The sequence below is a fragment of the Leptonotus elevatus genome, chromosome 2 (genome assembly GCF_054856555.1).
Source record: "Leptonotus elevatus isolate MCC_2025b chromosome 2, RoL_Lele_1.0, whole genome shotgun sequence".
Taxonomy (NCBI): domain Eukaryota; kingdom Metazoa; phylum Chordata; class Actinopteri; order Syngnathiformes; family Syngnathidae; genus Leptonotus; species Leptonotus elevatus.
Genome location: NC_141240.1, coordinates 22,287,772 through 22,301,615, shown reverse-complemented (window position 1 = coordinate 22,301,615; position 13,844 = coordinate 22,287,772). Strand labels below are relative to the sequence as shown.

Genomic DNA, 13,844 nt, shown 5'->3' with positions numbered 1-13,844 from the left:
GCTTTTTTACAATGTCTCTTCAATGGAACACCTATTTAGATTTGGTGCGTCAGCGCAACATTGCTCTTTTTTTCAATTGGTCAATTGACGTTGCTTTTGTTTGCCCTCATTCTCTATTGTTACAGCCACTTGGGGCTCGGCTTCACGAGAACAACAGCGCACCACCCAACGTGATGACACTGTGTTTTTGCAAAAGGAAAACAAAAGCTAATGGGATCTTAAATTGGTATTTGAGCATTATTTTTCATCAAATTAGTTTGAAGTCCTGTACTGTACTAGTATGCTCTTTTTCCTAAGATGATTAATGACTATCAACAACCTTTATTTTCTGTGGAATCTTCAACGTTTTAACCGTGTTGCTCAGTGATCACAAGAGGCTTCATGCTCTCAGAGGAGAGGAGGCCACGATTCGCTGGACCTTCCACCATTTTCCATCTGGGTTCATTATCTGGAACTTTTTTTTCTTTTTCTTTTGATAACAAAGACAGACCTAATAATGATTGACGACATGGGGATAACCTCTGTAATCATTATGAAGTTTAATGCCACACAAAGAAAGCACAGGTCATTTTCAAATGAGTCTTCAGTATATTTAATTTATTTTTGACACGACTGGTAATCAGCACACATCCATGATACGTTTAATGGAGCTGATTCTCATAACGTTGCTCAGGCCGCTCTCCCGCAGGCTCCTGTGCTCCCCGGGCCTCACGTAGATCACACGTCCACGGAAGTTGGGCTGCTCAAACAGCAGCCAGTGGCCCTCCAGCACGTTGCAGGACTGGCAGTCGGACATGTACAGGCGGTCCTGCAGGGACTCGCAGTCCTCTAGCAGCTCCTGCATCTGGCCCCCGAAATTCTCCAGCTCGTAGATCTTCACCCTGAACTGTCCCCTGTGCTGTTGGACCCCAAACAGATGTGATGGCGAGCCGCTCGGTCTAAAATATAGCACCGACCCCGGGAGTGTAATTTTACCATGGGGATGAGACGGCACGAGCGAACGGTGTCCATCACCGCCGTCCCGACGCCGGTCATGCTCCCGACACGCATCAGGTCGGAGTACTCGCCCCTCCTCAGGAACACTTGGTTACCGATGAAGTTGGAGCGGTCGTACAGGACGAAGCAGCCATTCTCCACCCGGCAAGAACTGCAGCGGCTCAGGTGCAGGTGGATGTCGGAGCAGTCGCTACTGCACTCGTAAGAGCGACCCTGGAAGTTCTTCTCCTCGAAGAAAATGATCTGCGGGAAGACACAAAGATGAAAAGCTTTGCCATCATGATTGAAAACAACGCGTAACAACGATGGGATGGCTGTTACCCTGCCCATGGTGACGCTTGTAGTTGTTGCACCCTTGCCAACAACTGAGCCCCTTTTATAGTGACCCTCGGCCTCAGACAACCTTGGGCACCTTTGTGTCAAACCTCATGACTCATCAAAAGTGCAGCAGGCCCGCATTCTTTCGCAGACCGCTGTAGCTGTTATTGTACGCAGGCTGCATTTTGGAGAGGGAATGCAAGCTCATCACAGAAGCTCCACGCTCCTCAGATGACCTCTTATTAACTGTACAACGTATCCTGTATGGAGGAGTTTCCAGCTGATGTGAGGCCTTTTGTGTTCGGCAACCACATTGATGTCCATCCTTGATTTTTGCAGCATTAAACATCCGATTGTAACAAAAGCCCCATTCTGACATACAGTAGAGTGAAGTATGTCACCCTTTAATCATACAACCCGGCACACAATATAGAGTGATGATTCCAGGGCTTTAGCATTAAGCTCGCGAGATGTATAAAAAGGGAGCAGGCTTGATGCCCAAGCTGTACATCTGCAGTTATCTCACAAATACCATGACCATGGGAAGGGTAAGTGAGGAACGGTGATGCACAAACCACGATCTGAATCCTTGTTTTTCTTTTTGGTGCAAAGAAAGCAATGGATCTTACTGACTCTCCACTTACAAATGGTTTTCACAGATCATCTTCTACGAGGACCGCAACTTTCAGGGTCGCTCCTACGAGACCAGCAGCGACTGCCCTGAGCTGACCACCTACCTGAGCAGGTGCAACTCCTGCCGGGTGGAGAGCGGCCTCTTCATGGTCTATGAGAAGCCCAACTTCAAGGGTCAACAGGTGCTGGTCAGAAGGGGCGAGTATCCGGACAGCCAGCGTCTGATGGGAACCAGTATGAGTGACTGCATCAGATCCTCTCGTATGATCCCTTTGGTAAGTGCGTATATGACCGGAAGCGAAATGTATTTCTTAAGGGCACCAGTTGCTGGAAGGCCTTTAGATGCGGTTGATCCCACGATTGGTTGTTTTGGTGGTTTGGTTAATTGGTTGGCTGATTAACTCGTTGGTTGGATATGTGTTACTAAATATGGTTATTTAGTGATTGATTGGTTGGCTGAAGCACTTATATGGGGAAAAAAGTCTGGTAGAAGTAGTACTGATTTGACTCTAAAAGTCAAAGTAAAAAAGCAGATACTTTAAAAATGTACTTCAGTATAAATAGTATGCTTTGCATGCAAGATAATTTCCCTCTACATGTCACGTGTTGTTTTAGTAAGTTCTCAGGTGGTTGGTGTGAAAACACAGCTATTTATCCCTTCAAAGATAAATACTTTAGTTGGGTTTCCACACCTTTCCCTAGGCTAAAACTACCCTTGTGCATGAAGTGATGAAGCCTGCTCGGATAAGAAGTGAGACGTCTTCAAAACCAGGACAGTCCAGTTGCGATCAATTAAACACCCTGAGAATAAAATGACCTGGATGTTGACATTGGCTGGACTTATTTGACAACTGACCCCATAGCTTTGCTAATGTTGTGAACTGATTAACAACAACAACAAAGCTAAATTAGCTGATGCTAACAGAAAAATACCCTTTACGTTTACGTGATTTGAGAACATTTTTTAAGCTGGTGGTTTGTAGGCTGGCACAATTTATTCGCCACAAATCATTTTTGTAGTCGACAACAAATGAATTCTCCTAAATAAGGCTATGGATGGGAAACATTTTGCTTCTCTAAATCTGCAGCGCCATCGCTAAAGCCCCCTGGTTCATGTTTTGCCTTATGAGTCCTCAAGAATCTCAATCAATCATGAAGCGCTCAACCACGATTGACTTTACCATTCTCTACTTATGTCTTTTTTACACCCTGTTGTCATTCGTAGAAAAATATAACCAGCCTATAAAGTAAGTTTAGACATCTGTACAGTACAGTAACACATATTTGTACTTTGTTACTTCCCACCACTGGTAGTCTTTAGAACGACACTTTTTTGTATGTGACCATGCTCCAACTTGACCCACAGCACAGAGGAGCGTTCCGAGTGAGGATCTACGAGAAGGAGAACTTTGGAGGCCAGATGCACGAGCTGACCGACGACTGCGACAACGTGGACCGTTTGCGCATGTCCGACTGTCAGTCCTGCAACGTGATGGAGGGCCACTGGCTGATGTTTGAGCAGCCCAACTTCCGCGGAAAGATGCTGTACCTGAAGCCAGGCGAGCACCGCAACCTCCGTGAGCTGGGAGCCAGTAACATCCTCCGGCTGAGCTCCATCCGGCGCATCACAGACACCTGTTAGATTCCTCTGTCATTTGTTGAATAAAGCAAGCTGAAATGTGAATTTCTGAAATCAGGTTCTTATTTTAGCTTAATGCTAGACACAGTTAACATGTAGTTAGCTGGTTTTAGGAGACTGCACCTTCCTCCTGACTGTGCATGAGTCGTTTTTTTTACTCTCACATTCCAAAAACGTTAGCATGTTAGCTTCATCAAGGAGCAAAAATGTGTCTAGGTGTGAAGATGAGTGTAAAGTCATGTTTGTCTAAATGTGCATTGACGTTAACTGGGGACCAGTCAATTGTTAGAGGTTTCAAAATAAAACCTAAAAGCCCGTATCTCACTGAGCTTGTGAAAGCTTGTGAGGGTGTGCGTATGTAGGGAGTGTTTTGTGAGGAAGGTTGCAAAAGGCTCCAAAGATGTTCGCCTACAGACATGTTCAGAATTTCTTTGTTCAGTGAGATACAAACTAGGCCACAGCTCTGCCTGACTGTCATTTTTCTTCTTGCATTTTAACGGGGATGTCAAAACAATTTCTTAACAATAGGTTTTATGCGCACCCACTAGTCTAAACGCGGTATTCTTAATAAAATTGTGTTTGTAGAATATGAACTAAGCTGCAAAATCCACCCAATTTTATCCATCTCAGGAGGCGGCCATTTTGCCACTTGCTGTTGACTGGATATGACATCACAGTGCCTTGCGAACATATGACCAAACTCAGAAAACAAGTGAGCCGTGATTGGTCGTTACCTGGGGCCTGCGGAATTGTGATGTCATTTTCAGTCGACAGCAAGAGGCAGAATGGCTGCCCCATGGGATGGATAAAAACAGGTGGATTTTGCTGCTTATTTTATATTACACAATTGTAAAATGCTGTGTTTAGACTCGTTTTAGTGTTTCTTGAATATAGGTCTTTCCCTCAAAAGATAAAATGCAAATGGCCAGTAAAATGATTTTGTCTATTGACGTATTACCCAGTGTTTTCACTTCACTTTGTTTTGGCTGGTCCAAAGCAACTCAGCATTCACAATCAATGTTTGGGGCAAGTTTGCAACTTCTGGTTTGTTTTCGTTGCTTCCCATTGACAGACAGTTATTGCGTGACTGCAGAGAAAACAAAAGATGTTTTTTGCCACCCGCCCCGTCCCTCATCAAAAGGCACCGCTGCCCCCACTGTTCCAGCACAGGTTTGATAGCAGCTCATCATCGCAGAGGAACAAAAGCCCATCAAACGTTTTGCTGATATGTAAATCCGCCTCATCTGGGTATCAAAGGCTCGCCTCACTCTGCACATTTTGTTTATCGATAAATACTTTGACGGGGCTTCAGCAAGGACCGAGCATTGCCGAGCATCAACATGGGGAAGGTGAGATGAAGCACATTGTACGGCAAGAGCTTGCCATTGGTTAGCTCGACTCACATTGTCACTTGCCTCTCTTTCTCAAAGATCACCTTCTACGAGGAGAAGAAATTCCAGGGCCGCTGCTACAACTGCAGCAGCGACTGCGCGGACCTGCACTCCTACTTCACCCGCTGCAGCTCCATCCGGGTGGAGAGCGGTGTGTGGGTGATCTACGAGAGGCCCAACTACAAGGGCTTCCAGTACATCCTCTGCCCGGGCGAGTATGCTGACAATCAGCAATGGATGGCCTTCAGCGACAGCGTCAAATCCTGCCGCGCAATTAAGAACGTAAGACTCGATATCGGCTTTTTTTAAATTCTGCTCCAGGAGAAACTCCTTGCCTTGACTTGCCTTACAATATTTTATTAGGCCGTGAGGTGGTGGTGCTAAAAGAAGGCTCCACCGATACAAGCTCATTGACCAAAGATAATTTTATTTGCAGAGTTTAAGCTCTGCAGCGTTTGAGAGACCAGGCCAACTGGTAACTAGTTCCTACTCCAAAATATGCTCTTTTCCTTAACGGATGGTCTTTCATGATAGAGTTGCCCCAACATTTTCTTACCAGAAAAACTTTGATATGTACGCATTTTCCATTGACTTACCTTAGATCCATGTTGTCTCAGGTTTACGGCAACGCGTGGAAGCTGAGGCTGTACGAGAGGCCAAACTTTGGCGGCCAGATGGTGGAATGCACCGACGACTGCCCCTCACTGTACGACACCTACAAGGTGCGCGAGGCCTACTCCTGCGTGGTGAGCGACGGCGCCTGGGTGTTCTACGACCTGCCTAACTACAGAGGGCATCAGTACCTCCTGGAGCAGGGCGAGTATCGGCAGCACGCCGATTGGGCCGCCTCCTCTCCTGGCATTGGCTCCTTCCGCAGGATCACAGAGTTTTAGTCTCCTCTCCCAATGCATCAATAAATGATCAACTGAATCAGACGCTTTCTATTTGGCTGGTTTACTTGCATGACGTATTCACAATTACATAAGGGTGTGTAGACAAGCATTCTGATACAATGTTTGTGCAGCATAACTGGATGATGGTATTTACATAGCATTTGGCTCGCAAATTTACTGATCATCTATGAATTTTTCATCTGTGATTTATATTAATGCTTATTCGTGAGTTATTAAAAGACCCCCTCCCAACACATTCGTGAAATTAATTATACAGGTTGTTCAGAAATGTTGTGTGTACTTATAATAAAGTAGTACAGATACTTGTGGAGTAAGTAAAAGTACTGATTAACCGCCTGTACTTCAGTAAAACTTACATACTTAGAAATTGTTCTGTTCAACCCCTTTTGATAACTTGGCATAACTGGGGGTTGAGGAATCTTCAAATGCAAAATAGATTCCCCTTTATCAACTTACATAGTGCTCTACTAAGAATAAAAATAAAATCAGATGGATGGGGGATGTCTTGCTTTTCCAATATCTCATAAGACACACAAGATCTCAGTCAATAAATCATGATATCAACCATGGTGGACTTTACATTCTCTGTTTGTGTCTTTTGTTTACATCTGCGGAGGTTGAAAGAGGCAATGAGTATATTTCGACAAAGTAAGGGGAAAAAAGTGCAGATATGTGCTGACAAACGTATTGATCAAGAGCAAAACGTGTAGAAACTGATCAAGCAAATGATCAAGCACAATAACAAAGTATTTGTACTTTATTACTTCATACAGTACACTGTGGCATACAGTTGGTGCATACAGTACATTCAATATGTATTTTATCGTGAAATATGGCTGTTAAATTTAGGAATAATTTCATGATATATTCATCGATCTAATGCGTCAATAATAATAAAATAACTTTCTACGTAATTTGAATAAAATCCTGTGATCTCGTCTAAAAATGTCTTTGTTCAAAATATTGTATTTGTATTTGGAATACCTTCAAAATGACTAAGCAATGACATGAAGCCACTGTGGTTAGCTTTGATGCAAACTATCTCAACTCGATGAAGACTTGTCAAGCATGAAGGAACCTATCCTAAACAATTTTACATTCTTACTACCTCTCACAAGTTAACAGTAATAATTTCCAGCTAGGGCCAAATGTGGAGTTTTCTGGTTGTTTTTGACAACAATGGTTTCATTGTCCAGGGGAAGCAGGGGTCACAGCTTCTCAACATTGTGAATAACCGACATGGGAATACCTCAATCACAGTTTTCTCTCTGATTATATGTTTTCATGTGTTACCAACAACAAAAACAACAAATGGCACTACTGCACTGTAGGAGGCTTGGCACACATTTTGTGCAAAGAAAATGGAATCGTTTTCCAGAGTCAGACAGCATTCATTCAAAATTTCCGTATCAACACGTATAAAGGCCAAATGCAGCCTCAGCTAATGCGGCAAACTTAATGGGCTGCTCATTTGAATGACAATCGTTCCACTGGCATTGCATTTCATCAGCGTTTACATAAAAGTGGAGCCGCTGTAAGGCAGCGCCATTGAGGGCTTTTGACTCGACGGGACTGATAGGAAGCACTAAGTCATTATGGAGCGTACAGGCAAGGTGAGTACGATTTCTCCTTGAATGCCAAGATGACTTACATTTATGTCAGTTTTATACACACAAAATATGAAGCAGTGTAACAGTGAATGGAATATTATACGTGCTGTATAATTAACGCTAACATTTTTTAAGAACAAAATGTTATATTTCAAGAAAAACAGCTCATAAACCAATCCCAAATTTTTTTTTATCCGCCCAGCTTAACCATGAACAGTTCACTTTTTATTAGATACTGTATTGCATTTGTCGTATTAATTGTACTATTTGGTGCAAGTTGTTACATATATCGGCACAGGTAACTGCAAAACAATGTTTCAAAAATATTGCTGAATAAATACTTTACGATTAAATACAATTTAATTTTATTTGTATTTGAATTTTATTACAATATCCCTCCAGTCATAGTAGCAGGATTGCAAATCAATGCTAATATTGGGCTTTTTGTTCAAGATACATGCTAACTGGGTTAGCTATTTTGCTACCTGGTCAATAACAAACTTAGCTATAATAAGAAAAATACAACTTTGATATCAGTGTACTTTTTTCAGATAATATGAGACAATCAATGAGACAATTAGCTTGATGCTTCATGTCACACTTTTTTTTTCTTCCTCTTGATGGGTCAAACGGTTGTCTGTCATGAAACAACACATTTGATCAATACCAAAAACAAATACATTGATTTAACACGTGTTTTACCTGTTACATTTGATTGGGAAATTGTTCATCAAGAGGGACTGATGAGAATTTTTTTTGGGGGGGGGGGGGGGGTATGCTCAACAGCTAGGGACGATAAGCGGGACAAAAGATGGATGGTTGGATGGGTGATATATATATATTTTTAACATTCCAGAGGCCAAATTTATTTACTATTTACTTGCAGATATTCTTCTACGAGGACAAGAACTACCAGGGCCGCTACTATGAATGCAGCAGCGACTGTCCTGAGCTCAGCTCCCACGTGAGCCGCTGCAATTCCATCCGGGTGGAAGGCGGCACCTGGGTGCTCTACGAGAGACCCCAGTACATGGGCTACCAGTATGTGCTGGTGCAGGGCGAGTACCCAAACTACCAAAGCTGGAACGGCTTCAACGACACCATCCGCTCCTGCCGCCTGATCAGACACGTAAGTCCTGCATTAAGAGGGTCAGTGGATTGTCAGTCGTCAAGGTCAGGGTCATCCGCAAAGGATGATTGGAGGCAACTGGACTCTTGTTGGTTGTTGAAGTTGTGTTTCTTCTGTTCTAAACTTTAAGTGTGCGGCTCCCCTATTTATGTCTCTGGTGGGTGTTTTTTTCAGGAAAGCGACCCCCGGTAGGCCCAGATGACATTGAGGTCTTAAACCTCCGACTCCAACACCTTAATCAATGCTCTAAAGCTTAAGTGAAAAGAGGTAACGTTTTTCAGAGTCAAAAGTTTCTTCAAACAAAAAGGTTCAGACCACAATTTATAGCTTGAGCACAAATCGGTTTAATCTCGCTGATTGGTCAGTCCTTGAAGTGCTGACATCATGATAATGGCCATGTCTGGATTTATTGTGTACTAATTCCTGTTCCAAACGCATGCGTTGATGAGATTTTAACGGTGTATAGTGACTCATCCTTCACCTGTGTTTTGGCTGTGGGCGGATTCTGTACGTTCTGGCCTTCTCCACCATATGTGCAGATAAGGTTTTAATTTGAAGTCTTGTGTCTACGTGTGGGATTTTTGTGCTTTACAAAAGTTCCCATTCGTTTTAGGCATACAAATAAAAATAAGTTTGAAAAGTAGTGCGGATGTGAATAAAGAGGATAATAAAAAGATTGCTGGAACGGAGAGTGTGGGTGGTGGTATGCATGGTGAGCATGCAGAGAGCTAAGATGAGTTGAAGTCTTGCCAATGAGTGTTATGTTTTATAAACTTACACAAGTGAATTTGTCTGCACGAGTGAAGAAAGACAATTAATCCTTTGACTTGTTGCTTGACTGATTAGTCAATCGAGTGGTTGGTTGGTTTGGTACATAATTGTTCAAACAGTTGATCATCGCTGTCAAAGCTCCCTAGTTTATGTGCCTTCATGTTATGGTTCATGTTACTTTAATATCATAGTATTTTATTTTATCTTGGAAAATTACGATTTTATTCTCGTATGATTACAATTACATTTTTCTAAGAAATATGAATTTATTATTTTTGACATTGTGAGTTTTCTCAAGTAAATCCACTTTTAATTCATTTTAGCACCTTTTTTTTTTTCGGGCTAAACATACTAGTTATGTTTATTTTTGCATTGTTGAGGCGAGACCACAGACCTAAAAAGTCTGACACCCCCAATTTATAGGCACACTAGAAACGCAATGTTGAAGTTGCGTTTGCCATCCAAACTTCTTCTCTGTGTGCTCCAGCCTCCAAATAGGCACAAGATTCGCATTTACGAACGGGCAGATTTTGACGGCCAAATGATGGAATTCAGCGAGGACCAGCCAAACCTGCAGGACCGCTGGCGCTATCGGGACGTTCACTCGGCTCACGTGCAAGATGGCATCTGGGTCTTCTACGAGCAGCCTAACTACAGGGGGCGCCAGTACCTGCTGGAGAAGGGCGAATACAGGCGGCATGCCGAGTGGGGGGCCCTCCACCCCACTGTTGGCTCCATGAGACGCGTTGCAGACTATTAATCCACAATGCTGATGCAAAAAGTGTCATGTTCTTCTCCCTTTATTCCTTCCCTGAACATCCTCTGCAATAAATGCACATGCTAATATTTGGTGTTTTTATTTAACCTATTGGAGAAAAAATAGCCAGGTGCTCGCTAGCTAGCTCCCATTGTGCTTGTGTACCTTTTAGCTAGTTCCCTAGCTAACTCCCATGGTGCTCGTTTATCTTTTAGGGAGCTAGCTAGCGAGTGTTAGAAAACGATCCTTTTAAGTTTTCTACGTGTTCGTAAAATTGTTTTCAAAATCAGAGTTGAGATCTGTGAACAGTTTCCTTCGAAGGTTTTTATTATCAAAAGCTTTTGATGACAGAGAGAGGGGCCAAACGCCGCCATTGTTCTTCCTCGTGTGTAACGCTCCTCCCCCTGCAGACGCTAATATAGTTAAGCTTTCTAAAAGTCCCTCCCTCTGCTGCCCGTACCCTCCCTCCCAATCCTCAGCCGCTTTTCCAAGCCGCCTCCCCTTCCGCTTCCTCTGCTGTCCCTTCCTCCTCTCTGCTGCCCCCAAGCAGTCACAAGATATGAAACAGGAGATCAGATAATCATTGAGCTAGACTTCCTGGCTTCAGCCCATACTCCCAACCGGCTATAAAACATTTGCTCCCCCAATTCTGTGAATAATGTGAAGGGAGACAGGAGAAAGCAAATACGACCTTGACAGCACTCAAACATACACAGGAACCTCCCTACACATTCCTTTTTCCCAGATAAGTCGAAGGACGAATCCTCACTCATCAATCTCTACTGAGCTCACACCGTTATGAATAAATCTAAACAGTTTTAATTAAATTGAAACAGAAGATGGTTTTCACTAGCTAGCATCAGGGGCTAAAGCCAAACTGTGGCAGGGTTTTTACTTTCTGGACATTTGCCACCTCTGATCGTATGCCGAGAAAAGTTTTATTGGAAGTGGTAATATGGCGACCTTGCGGCTTCAAAAGTCTTGGCCTATCAGCTATCCAGTAATATATAGTCTACAGATCAGTGGTTGATCCACACTCATTTGCCAACCACAGATAAAATAAGTGAAGATGACGCATCCCTCGGTGAAAAAGAAGAAGTAGGCCTACCACCTAAAAAGATGATTAACTCCTCAAGTAGTTACAAGATTAAGATGCAGTGGCAAAAATCAAGCAAGTCGAGTCGCCATTAAATTTCAAGCAAGTTGGGTCAAGTCATTACTTGGGTTCAGCAAAACAACAGTCATACAGACTTGCTGAGTTACGACATATATTCACACATTAGCCACTTTGCTGACAGTATCTGTACTCTGTGATAGCTAGCTTTGCTAACGCATTTAACACATTCAATATGACATTTTTTCAGTCAACCAGTCTGAGTTTTATTTATTACTGTACTGACTTCTCAGTTAAATGCTTAACTGACATAAAAGAAGCTTCGTTCACATTTGAGCTAAACTTAGATGTTAATGTATCTTTCCCTGTGTATGTTTTATAGAGACAGACTAAGCTAGGCGACGTTGTTGTTTCTTGTCTTTGTCATTTTTTTTTACTCACAATTTGATCAAAAACATGATCCAAATGTAGTTCATGTAGTAGTAGTCATGTAGTTCAAGTCTAAGTTGAGTCGAGTTGTGAATTTTATCCCAGCAAGTCAAGTCCTAAAATCGAGGATTTAAGTCTGACTCAAGTGAAGTCAGGTGACTCAAGTCCCCCACCGCTGGAAGATAGTGGTAGAGTTTGTTGAGATAGCTAAACACAAAGCCAAAAACGAGTAAAGGAAGATCTCTGATGGGAATTAACAGGTGACCTGTTTTGGGAGGACATTTGGGAGGGTAGACCATTTTCTTACGTCCTGTTCGAGCGTCAGGTTAAAAAAAAAAAAAAAATCATGAATGTCTAGTCGGCTAATAGAAGGTAAAGTACACTGTGTAAATACCACTGGTACCATAATTTCAAGGCCGGGGCAAGTGTCCTTTTTTGGAAATGAGAATATGGTCACCCTAAACAAGATGGACGGACAGACAGACAGCTAGAGATATAGGGATAGATTCATAGCGAGATGCCAGGGCTGCTTAATATTTTTTCTAAATATTTTGTCTATTAATCAATGAATCAGATTAAAAAACAAATTTCAAATTCCATTTTGTATTGAAAAACTGTTCATTATTTAGAATTGACAGTCCAAAAAGGTGCTCAAACATAAGTTTTTCTCAGTTAATGGTAGGAAATGTTGATCAATGTTTTTTAAAGAAAAACATGATTTCCCCCCCAGTTTTTTTTAAATGTTTTATTTTAATTCAACGCAAACATAATTCTGAAGTCTGCTTTCATGGAGGACTACAGAAATATGAGAATATTCTATTAGGACAACATATGCTAAACAAGGCTTCATAACAATTAATTGATTATCAAAAATAATTATTGATTCATTTCATAATCGATTAGTTGTTCAATGACCTCTAATAAATACTTTATCCGTTGAGGAAAATTCAATTGTTGCAGCACAGCAATATTCAGATTTATACACTCATAATAGTAATGCTATAGCACACAAGACAAAGTTTTTAAAAAGCATTGAGGAGGATTAAAATAAATTGTATCTAATCTAAAAAAGGAAAAACAGACTATCAAGATATTTTCTTTTTTTAAGGTAAAGGGTAAATCAACAGGAAAGCTGACCCTTGCTCCACCCCTGACTAAAATTTGAAATCGGTGCTCTAAAGGGGTGTTGCCTGGAGGACTGTTGGGTTGCGAATGTTGGTTGTGGTCTGGCTGTGATTGTGTGTACGAGAATGAACTGGTGGGTGGCAGGGGCGTCACGATCCACAAGTGACGTAGTCCACAACTTCTCGTGTAATGAGACGACAAATGGGGTATATGCCACAGAGGAGGCGGGACGTCCGACTTCCAGGTCTCACACACCGGCGCTGTTTCCAGTTGCTGTTTTGCGACATGTGGGTCGTGTCCCGTTGCTTGCGCTTCCGCCCCTGTGCCCCTCGGTTGTGCGTTCCCGTCAATAGGTGCGAGTGTGTAGTGTGTCTGTCTCAGTTCTCCAAAAGCATTTCAGAGAGCTGAGACACCCTGCTCGCGCCCATCGGCGAGAGCGCGCGGTTGGAGGGGTGCAGGTGCGAGTGTTGGGACGCGGCCTGTGTGTCGCAGCAGTGGCTGGAAACGGCGTTGTTGTGTGACTTACAGAAGTCGGAAGTTCGTGGCATTGTGTTTATCTTAGTGTTTAACCTTAAGATGACCAAACACGATTTTTGCTTTCAAGCTTTCAACAAACATGCGCTAAAATGTCAAAAATAATGACCAGGACATGGAGACAGCATTTGTAGACACCAGTTTATACAGTTAATCAACAAACAAAAAAAGTTTATTTAGTTTTTTAAGTTTCTCTTTAAACATTTTCTTCAATTTTTATTATTTTTCTATGGGCAAAACATTGGAATTGAAACAGTAACTTAAGTACCGGAACATTTTAGTTGAATTTTTATGTTATACATTTTAAATGTGTCAATAATTACGTACACTTTTTTTTTTTCCGTACACTTTTTTTATTTTTTATTATAGCTCCTATATATTAAATCCGTTGAAAAGTGTTTCTCATCTACTTGTCGATCTATACTCCACACCAGTAGGTGCAAGTGATGCACCTAAACGTCATTTGCCAACCGCCTTTGAACGA

The 13,844-nt window shown here is 42.2% G+C and overlaps 4 protein-coding genes across 4 annotated transcripts; 3 read left to right on the top strand and 1 right to left on the bottom strand.

The window, feature by feature from the left end:
- Positions 1–576: 576 nt before the first annotated feature.
- Positions 577–1,481, bottom strand: LOC147178907 (gamma-crystallin M3-like). Its single transcript, XM_086067319.1, has 3 exons — positions 1,318–1,481; positions 976–1,239; positions 577–898 (listed from the first exon to the last, which is right to left on the bottom strand). The coding sequence occupies exons 1-3, from the start codon at positions 1,324–1,326 to the stop codon at positions 620–622; spliced, it is 552 nt and encodes a 183-aa protein (XP_085923445.1). The 5' UTR covers positions 1,327–1,481; the 3' UTR covers positions 577–619.
- A 213-nt stretch (positions 1,482–1,694) lies between these two features.
- Positions 1,695–3,631, top strand: LOC147178906 (gamma-crystallin M3-like). Its single transcript, XM_086067318.1, has 3 exons — positions 1,695–1,862; positions 1,974–2,222; positions 3,314–3,631. Exons 1-3 carry the CDS (start codon positions 1,785–1,787, stop codon positions 3,587–3,589), a joined length of 603 nt encoding a protein of 200 aa, XP_085923444.1. The 5' UTR covers positions 1,695–1,784; the 3' UTR covers positions 3,590–3,631.
- Positions 3,632–4,766: 1,135 nt separating this feature from the next.
- On the top strand, positions 4,767–5,912 carry LOC147178905 (gamma-crystallin M2-like). The gene is made up of 3 exons (XM_086067322.1): positions 4,767–4,935; positions 5,017–5,259; positions 5,595–5,912. Exons 1-3 carry the CDS (start codon positions 4,927–4,929, stop codon positions 5,868–5,870), a joined length of 528 nt encoding a protein of 175 aa, XP_085923448.1. The 5' UTR covers positions 4,767–4,926; the 3' UTR covers positions 5,871–5,912.
- A 1,447-nt stretch (positions 5,913–7,359) lies between these two features.
- Positions 7,360–10,247, top strand: LOC147178904 (gamma-crystallin M2-like). Its single transcript, XM_086067321.1, has 3 exons — positions 7,360–7,504; positions 8,388–8,630; positions 9,889–10,247. Exons 1-3 carry the CDS (start codon positions 7,487–7,489, stop codon positions 10,159–10,161), a joined length of 534 nt encoding a protein of 177 aa, XP_085923447.1. The 5' UTR covers positions 7,360–7,486; the 3' UTR covers positions 10,162–10,247.
- Positions 10,248–13,844: the final 3,597 nt, after the last annotated feature.